Raw genomic sequence first — 9,914 nt, forward strand, 5'->3', positions numbered from 1 at the left:
TTCTTTCTTTCTTTCTTTCTTTCTTTCTTTCTTTCTTTCTTTCTTTCCTTTCTTTCTTTCTTTCCTTTCTTTCTTTCTTTCTTTCTTTCTTTCTTTCTTTCAAGATTTTATTTATTTATTTGAGAGAAAGAGCATGAGAAAAGGCAGAGAGCACAAGCGGGGGTGCAGACTCCCCTCTGAGCAGGGAGCCTGATGGAGGGCTAGATCCCAGGACACAAGATCATGATGTGAGCCTAAGGCAGGTGCTTAACCAACTAAGCCACCCAGGTGCCCCTAGAGTTTTCTTTTTGTCATTTAAAAATTTCTTTCTGTAATTTCTTTTCTTTTTGTAATTTAAAATTTTCCTTTTGTAATTTAGAATTACCTTAGAGGTTTCTTCAAATTGTCACTTGAAAATCATTTTACTAGTAAAAGTTTTATATGAAAACAATACTACTACTTGTTCTACGTCAGGATACACTCTTTTCAGGAGTTCCACTTTGATAAACTAAATTTCACATAGTACTAACTGAAAAGATAACTGGGGAATACAACAAACAAAATAATTAAATCATTATTTAATAAACTTCATTTATGATGAGCAAATTAACCAAAGTTGGACTTCTGCTCATCTTTAGGACCCATCGAAAATATCCCTTCTCCTGGGAGAGCTGTTCTGATTATGTTCCCACTGCATTCTGTTCTGCTTTTGCTTTGACCATAGCTTTGACTCAATACTTGTTTACCAACTTGGGCATTCTTTTTTTTTAAAGATTTTATTTATTTATTTGAGAGAGAGAGAGAGCACGAGAGGGGGAAGGGTCAGAGGGAGAAGCAGACTCCCCGCCGAGCAGGGAGCCCAACGCCGTACTTGATCCCCGGACTTCAGGATCATGACCTGAGCCGAAAGCAGTCGCTTAACCAACTGAGCCACCCAGGCGCCCCCAACTTGGGCATTCTGAAGGCTCAGTTCTGTGCACTGCTTTGAGTAGATGCTCAATAAATCCTGAATAAATAAATGTCAATCACTTACATTTCTATTTGTGTGTGTGTGTGTGTGTGTATATATATATATATATATATATATGTCTGTAAAAGATGAAATCTTAGAGACTATCCTTTTTAAAATTAAAATTGAAAATTGAAACTGAAAATCTTATTCTCATACTTGAGAGTACATCTTACTTTGCTCTCCGAGAAATGAGTTGATCCATGAGTTTGACAAAGTTTTTAGAATGGGGAGAATCAAACTTAGTTGGTTCCAAATAAGGAAAGAAATTTGTATTTGAAAGTGGTATTTAAAAAAATAGAAGATTAAAATAAAATATTTTATAATTTAGTTTGTGGCCAGTAATACTTATTATTCCATGCCAAGTAAGGAGTATAAATGTTAAGGCCTTTTAAAAAAGCTTTTGCTTTTTCCTTTTTAAGGAAGATTTTGTGTCCAAATTCAGAGAATACCTTTTGCAGTTCTGATTAAATATGAAAATATTGTATATCTGCTGTTGTCACATGATCACAGCATAATTCTAATGAAATTCAGGTAATGAATGTAACAGTCTTTAAAGAAGGGTGCTTTACTGAACAGTCATAACATTTTTAAAAATATAATTTAAATTGACTTGTAATATTCATTGGAAAAAAAGCTTTACTATGAGATAAAATCTATGTAATGGTTTTCTTTAAGCAACTCAAAATCCTTCAGATACCTTACGGTACCAGGATATCGGGCTCACATGAGTACGAAGTGATAACTAGTAACAAAAAACATAATTCAGTAAACAATCAGATTAATTTTCCCTTTCTTTGCTGATGTCTATAATTCCTTTGAATTAGAGATATATAACCCAGGTCCACATGATATGATAACTAATCACACACAAAAATGACATCAACAAATACTCTTTTTAGCAAAGTAATTTACAAGGTCATCATACCCAGCCAGTTAAGAAAATATTCATGATGCAGAGGTGAGTATGCTTAAGTCAAAACAAATTACCTTTGCTCTTTCGTAAGGGCATGTTTCTGGACAAGTTCTTAGCCTCATGTTTTGGAAAAGAGTGACATGTTCATTTTGGCCTTTTCTAAGAACCTGCCTAAGCCAAGAACATCCCAATTTAATTTTTAAAACAAAACTTTTCATATAATTATAACAATTATTACAAAGTTATAGTCTGTTTCCAATATTTAAGAAATAAGCACTAATCAAGAAAAAAGCATGTCATATTAAGTATAAAATAGTATACCTTCTAAATATTGTTTTTAAATGTTTTCAATGCTTACTATGCAAAGTATTAAGCAATGTAGGTAAAATGTATATATTGAGTAACATTTTTGACTCTTCAGATAAGCATGACTAGAATTGCACTTATTAATGGGAAAATAAATCTAGGACTTGAAATATTGATGGCCGCAGAGATATATTTTAAAGGTGAACAGAGCAAGCCAAAATTCTAAGTGGCTTGCAATACATAATAATTTTGTGACACTGTGATCACACTATTTCTTTTCATAAGAATCCACCCCCTCAATGCCATTAGTTAGCCACATGGTTATTATATTTAGCTTGATTCACTATAAATGCCGTTATAACACCTGTGGTTTCCCTCATTAAGAATTGAATGGATGGGGTCAGGGGTTGAAAGGGCAGCATATGCGCTATGAAAGAACTAGTTAACATAGCCTATTATATTGGTGCACTGGTAAATCTCATTTCTATTCATCAGATGATTAGTTCAATCAATATTTATTCCTCTATGCTCCCTTTGTCTTGTGCTACAAAGGAGGCATCCTTCAATTCATGGCATAAGCCTTGTTATCTATGAATTTGTAGCTTAATTTGAGAGGGAATATTTTATTTATTTGGCAGTCCTGAATTCTTTGATTCCTTTTCTCTCTAATTATCATTAGGTAGTATAATGGAGTTTTGTGTAGATTATTTATAAATAGATGATATTAACAGTTTCTTTTTATGCGACTCAAGTGCCACATGTATTCATTTCTTCCTTTTGAATGCTCTGGAAAGTTACGTCTGTTTCTCTAAATATGTTTGAATTTGGAAGTCTGGATTGTGAAAGCAAAGATAAGAATGATTTTCTCTCTCAAATATTCATTCTTCTTGTCTGAGTGGGTGGTTATAGGCACATACATATACATATTGTGTATCAGTGTGTATCAACAGACGCCTCCAAAGACTGCTATTATCTGCTAGGGATTCTGTTAAGTCAGAGATTCTATTCAAAGTAAGATAAATATTTGCAAGAAGCTGTAATTGGAAGATGATTACAAAATTACAGGAATAATACTTTATGTGTAGAGTGCTCATTTTATCAAAGGTCATTACTCATTACATTACAAAAGACTTATTTCATTTGTCTACTTAATTTCTATCCCTTAGATGAGAATGGATGGAATAGTAAAACCACACTGAGAATAAATATCAATTATTAAGCAGAGTGTCCACTCCTTATATTTACTTTTCTGTATATTTTACCATCACAATAAAATGTTTCATCAGTGTCAATTACATTAAATTAATGGCAATATAATTTAAAACTTTCAATGCCTTTATAGAATAAATACAAAAATGATTTAGTCTTAAGAAATTCTTATATACTATGTATATGTATATACTAAGTCACCTCAATCACTAATAACTTTTGCATTAATAACATACATGCTCATCACCTTAGATTTGTTATAATCTGATCACAATTTGATGGTTTTAACTTTGGAATTAACTCTCCTATTTCCTCATATAATTATCTGTAAGGCTTAGATTTCACCAACGTACAGTAACAATGATGTTATTGTTCACAATTTAGAACTTCACTTTATTTACAAATTTGCAGAACACCAGCAGACCCGTGTAGAATTTTTTTAACTTGATAATTTACTAGAATAGTAATTAAATTAAATTACTAGAATAATTTTAAACTCTGTATTAATTGAATGTTATACTATGTCCTTCAAATTAGAGTTATATTATTCATGCAGTGAAAAAAATCTAGTTAATGGGTTGTGATTCACATTTCTATTTTTCAGGACTATTGTACTAAAGGGTATAAAAACTAAAATGGCCACATTACAGTTCTAAAAGGTGGATACAAGTTTGTAAAATGTGTTATAATAGCTGAAAAAAAGTTCTGTTTTTTTAACCTAGAAAAACTTGAATCACATTAAAATCCTGGTGCCAATTCTATATATGCTATTTTTAGGAAAAACGTAGGTATTATGACACAGTTCCAATGTCATTTTCATGAAGACCAACCCTAAAAGTTAATATTTTCTTGGTGCTGTTAAGTCCTTGTTGCGGTAAAATTAGGTTTCATGATTCTGTAACATTTAAATTTGAAATAAAGTGTATTCTCATTACATTTACACCAGAACAATCACTTTTAAGGCTGCTAATAGTTTAGTATTTAACAAATGGTTACCAAAATAAGTAAATGTTAGCATTCGTATTTGATGAAGAGTATAAAATAAACATGTTATTTACATTAAAGCAAAGCTTCACATACACCACTTTAATAATGATACAAGAAAAGATCTATCAAGGGTTTTCTAAACAGTATAGCAAAAGCAAAATCCAGGATATCTAAGTTTTAAATGAATTCTACCAAAGGAGTTTTAATCTTGTATCCCTCATGTTTCTGAGTCTTGCTGTTCAGATTTTCTCCCTTTATATTTCCATCCTGGTTTCCCAGTTCCTGATTATCTGAACATCTAGAAAAGTAAAAAGCCTTGGTGCTACTAATACATATCCCAAAAGCTGAGGATATCGAACACATCTGTGTCATAATACTTGGAAATTCACTCAGGATGATGGGGATGGGGGGTAGGAGAGAGTCCCAGGATGTAACCACCTAAGAAAATATTTTATTTTTTTCCAACAATACTTGAAACAGAGCTTTAGAATTTTTCTTTAAACTGTTTAAACGTTCACTTTTCTTGGAATCCATTAAGACAGCTTACTGGATTACTTAATGAACAATTATTAATGGACTATTGACAGAGATGTCCTTCCAGCAATGTTTTTTTTTTCTTTTTTAAATTTCGGAATGTGGAGTCTTGGTTAGAAATATTTAATTGGGATTTGTAGAAGAAATTAAGGTAGGAATTCTGGTTAGAAATATTTAATTAGAATTTGTGGAAGAAATTAAGATAGAGAATTTGTTTAGGAAATCTAAAGGCCTGGCCAGCAGTACATTCAGAGCTCCAGATTTCCAAAGGGCTACCATACCCCTGAGAGCAAGCTGCTGCTTTTCTAAAGTTAGCAGTTAATAAAAATTAACTACCTGAAAATAATAGATGAAAACTGGGCTTTAGAAAAGCCAAGCCCCATCCTTGTTTACAGCAAGCATAAAACCAGATTTCTAATCCGTAGGAGCCACAATCACCTATTGATTGCGACGACATCTGTGCCCCTGTTTTGGGAAGCAGGGTTTTCTGCGGAGGCAGGGCTGAAAAATCTGACCGTTTCCGTGCGCCTGTGTAATCAACAGCTGACAGACCTCTCAGGAAGGAGTCTTGAAACCCGCACCTGGGCTCACTCATTTCTCACCTATGGATGGACCCAATTAAAAGTCCTCCCTTCCGTCTTCAGAAGTTATTCGTTTCAAAAATGCAATCTGTGAAGTAGCATCACTAGAACTCATGCGGTACCCTCTAGCAGACAAAGGGTGAAATGCTTTGTGTGCCCCCAAAGACAACCTCCTTCTCCCCAGGCCAGCCCAGAGTAAGCCACCGAGCTCCAAACGAATCAGTTCAGCAGTGGGCACACAATGACCTCAAAGATCAGAGCCTCTTAACCCCTTTCTTACCCCAGAGCTTCTCTCGGGATAAAGTCTCTTAACTATCGTAGACCTGTCTGCTGGTGGAGGTGGAAGGTGGGTTAGCAGGATTGGTCCCGAGGGTGACCCCTTAATCCTGGACCAAGTTTACATAGCACAAAGCTCCTAAGGATAGTTGCCAACTGCAAACCGTGAAGCGGAGGCCAAGGCATTGACAGGGACCACCTGGGGAGTGTGTGTGTGTGTGTGTGTGTGCGTGTGTGTGTGTGTGTGTGTGTTGGGGGGGTGTATGGGAGAAATAGAGTGGATACACTGTAAAGCCGAGTTCAGAAACCATCCCCTCCCCCTGATGCAGGCTGATTAGTAGCCGAGGCACAAGAGAAAGCTGATTCGTTTCCGCTCTCGCTTCTCAAGTTCACACTCAAGTTCAACCCCTGACTCCCACAAGAGGTCTGAGCAGCCGGGACCTTTTCTCAACCTATCCTTAAGGAACAACCCCTGATGTTGCGGGAGGGTACAGCCTGTAGGAAATGCGTACGGAGGGCAGAGGAGAGACAGTAAGGGGTCAGGAAAAGAGAGCCTGGGAGGTAGAGAAAAGGTCTCTGCCACCTTGTAAGCTTGTTTTTTCTCCAGCGGGAGGCCCCGGGCCCCCGGAGAGCCGCTTTAAGTTAGGACTTGTAAACTCTTCTGGGCAGCCTAGCTAGGGTGACGCCTTCTGGAAACCGGTGTGGGGTTTCGACTGGTTTCTAAAGGTGAGCACTACGCAAGCGCCTGGCTTTCAACCCTTCAGGTTGCTAGAGTCCCCGAACGAAGCAAGCGCAGTGGCGAACCCGGACTGTCTCGGCATATTGCTCCTTCAGGAGCAGCGCGATCAAGCTACAACCCACTCCTGCCCCACATTGCTCCGTTTTCTTCAATTTAAGGGGAGAGTGAGCGGCTTTTACGCCGCACATCCTAGTGCCGGGTCGGAGCGAAGGTGACGCGTGGTTTCGGACCTTCAGAACATAACCTAGCCAACCGAGGAATGTTGGAAGGGGAGAAGTAAGGGAAGGGCGAACTGGCAGCCCCCAAACAGAGCAGGCGAAACTGAAAGGAGAGCGGATGGTGGTGAGATGGGGCAGAAAAAGAAAAACAAAGACGGGGGCATCTTTCACTTAAGGGTTCTATACTCGCCAATTGCCCAAGTACAGTTTTCCGAAAGAATCTGGACAGAGGATCCTGTGACCAAACCCCCAACTGGGACACTCAACTGGAACGAGTTCGCATGCAAGGGAGCTCCCACTTCTAGGGCACGGGTCAATCAAGCATCCCACGAGGATGTCCTTGCCCCTGATCTTCAGCTATCTCCCTCCCACCCACTTCCCTGGACAATCTCTATGTTCCTCCTCCTTCCCTTTCCTGCCACGTCCCAGAACCCAGCCGGCTAACCCAATCCCCGCCCTAGCGTCCAAGTTCCAGGGTTCACTGTGTGCGGAGCAGGGAGAGCGTGCCCGCTGCCCTCTGGGGGCCCCCCCTAGAGAGGTAAGTGTTGGGGGAGAGAGTGGGAGGTGTACACTGCCCGGTGGAAGGCACGGAGTGTTTGCAGCCCCACCTTCCCAAGTTCTACCTGCCTAGTCCACCTGTCGCCGGGTCAGGGATGTAGGGAGGTCCGGAGTTAGCCACCTTCAACTTTCTGTTGCCAGGACCAGGAGGGCATGCGAAGGGTAGAGGAGAGTCCCACAAAGAACTGTGGCGTGACCAGGAAGAAAAGGGTGAGGCAGGTGCCCAGAGACGTGCACATACCCCCATGGCACACTGGCACCCGGCCCGCTCTCCAAGAAAAGAGTGAAGTTGTGGCCAAGCAGAAAGTGGGGGAAAGCGGGTCCGAGGACAGCGCGCAGGAAACCTGAAGGTCCCAGCACTGCAGGGGAAGAGACAGACAAAGTGACTCCCTAAACCCGGCCAGGCCATCCACTGGGGCAGCCCAGAGGGTACCCAGGGGAAGTATCTCAACCCTGTCCCCGGGTTGCCGCCCCACAGCTGCCAGCTTGCTCCAGGGACCTGCCACCGCTGTCGCCGCTGGGGGTCTTGGCTCAAGGGCTCACCCAGCACGCCTCCCGCAGCGGCCCTTTGACAAAAGAGCCTTCTCTGCCGTGGGTAGAGCGGGCTCTCCTATCCTCTGGAACTTTCTCCGCGCAACTTTTTTGGGGCGGCGCTCGTCCCTGGACCGCGCGGGCTCCAGCACACGGACCCGGCCAGGGCGTAGCGCCGGCGCAAGGGACCCACGCAGGGGACGATCCCAGTCCAGTCCCGCGACACCGCCTCTCTGCCTACCACTCCCACGAAGGGACGGTTTAGCGGGCCGGGACGCTGGTGGGCCTAGTAACCTGGAGTATGTGTGCCCGCGCGCTCGCGCCCCGCCGCCTGCCGGTGCGCCCAGCGCACCCAACCCCGCCAAGCCACCACTGCGCGCCGGGTGCTTCCAGCCGCTTCTCTCGGGAGGCAGCCCTCTCCATCCGGCGTCCGCTTCCGCACCCGAGAGTGACAAGCAAAAATGGTTCAGTGCAACTCATGCACCGGGAGGAAGCAACTAGCGTCGCTCCTCTCTCCAAAAAAGCGCCCTCCTGCGTCCCTCCAGAACTCCCGAGAGGCATCAACACCTTCCCACAACTTTCTACGCCCAAGCCATTTGTATAGCCCACCTGCGAACGCGAACTCCAGACCTGCGCCCCGAGAACCTTCTTCCCCTTCTGCGGGGTGCGCTCCCCTCCCCCATCTCCCCATCTGGCTGGAGTTGGCCGGACCCGGGGAGGCTCGGTGTTCGCGGGCTCGCTTACCTCGCATGGTGTGGCCGCTCTCCTGCTCCGCGTAGTCATGAAGCTGCTCCCAGCCCGAACCCCGGAGCCCAAAAATCCTGCTCAGCACGAGTGAAGAAGGTGGTCGGCAAAGAGCTGCTCCGCCGAGAAAACCATCCCTTTAGGCGGACGCCGTGGCCGGAGGGTGACGTTTGCCGCCGCTGCTATGCTAACAGTTTTGATGATGGTGGTGATGACTGTTTTGATGGTTGTTTGGTTGTTTGTTTTCAGGAAGGGTGAAAAAAAATGTGCTGTCTGGCTGGTGCCTGGGTTTTGTTTTGCTTTTGTTTTTCTTTTTTTCTTTCTCTCTAATGTGCTTGCTTTTTAAAAATGCCACCGCCTCCGGCTCAGAAGATTTCTTTTGTGATCACTTGGACTGAGGAGGAGGAGGAAGGGCAGCCGCAGCAGGAGGAGGAGTTGGTGGTGGTTTTGTTAGTTACAAAGAAGAAGGAGAAGGAGCAAGGGGGGGGGGAAAGGAAACAGAAAAGGAAGAAAGGCGGTGTGGATGGCAGAGCATGTGCGTTTTCACATGACATCTGTGCCTGTTAGCGGATCCAGTGAATTTTCACTGTTCAGTTACAGGGAGGAAGGGAGCGAGAGAGAAAGAGAGGAGAGAGATGGAGAGAGAGAGCCGAGAAGGGGCTTATACGCGAGGGCGGGTTTGGCCGGGACTTCGAGGCCCCGCCTCCTGTCAGCGCCGCCGCCTATCAGCGCCCGGCAGCGCTTGGAGGGGCCGGGACCACGGGGGAGGGGACGCGATTCCCGGAGAGAGGCGGGGGTTAGGGACACTGGAGCCCGAAGGCGGCCGGAGCCGAAGCTGGTCACTAGAGACTGTCCGAACTGGGCAAAGGAGAGGGAACGACCCAGAGAGTGGGGCAGATCGGCAGGTGACATTCACTTCCGACCCCAGGAGGAGGGAGAAGGCACTGACCAGTCCTTTTAGAGGCGAGAGTCGTGGGGCTCCCCGGGTCCCACGTTCCGTCCCTCTCGCAGCGACTGCCTGCCCCGATAGTTAGTTTTGAATTTCTGGCAGCGCTCTGCAGAGTCCTCTTTCGGTAAACTCCGAATCTCTGGCGGGGGTTTCCATGAACAGGACGCTTCAGTTTTAGTGGCAGAATCATGCAAATCAACTTCCATCACTTTGAGCGTAACCAAAAGCAGTCCCATGCAAGTGCCATCCGCTTCCTTTCAAACCATCTTTCGGATGCTTCCCGCCCTGAATCCTAAAAACAGAAAACACGACACATAAGATTTCTTCAGTTTTTTAAAAAAATATTTTTAAAATATTTACTACTTTCTTTTGTCAAGG

The 9,914-nt window shown here is 43.4% G+C and overlaps 1 protein-coding gene across 3 annotated transcripts in view; it reads right to left on the bottom strand.

Moving 5' to 3' along the window:
* The window catches only part of RORB (RAR related orphan receptor B), a 199,351-nt gene extending 189,967 nt beyond the window's left edge, over window positions 1-9,384 (bottom strand). For all 3 annotated transcript variants that reach the window (XR_012374029.1, XM_073878075.1, XM_073878074.1), the window contains exon 1: window positions 8,588-9,384. Coding sequence is in view for 2 of the 3 variants with exons in the window: in XM_073878075.1 (XP_073734176.1) it covers window positions 8,588-8,594 (7 nt within the window). In the remaining variant the exon portion in view is untranslated. The remainder of the gene's footprint in view (window positions 1-8,587) is intronic.
* Between the last annotated feature and the right edge of the window lie 530 nt (window positions 9,385-9,914).

This window comes from Callorhinus ursinus, unplaced genomic scaffold, assembly GCF_003265705.2.
Source record: "Callorhinus ursinus isolate GAN/ISIS: 27379988/994484 unplaced genomic scaffold, GSC_fseal_2.0 scaffold28, whole genome shotgun sequence".
Taxonomy (NCBI): Eukaryota; Metazoa; Chordata; class Mammalia; order Carnivora; family Otariidae; genus Callorhinus; species Callorhinus ursinus.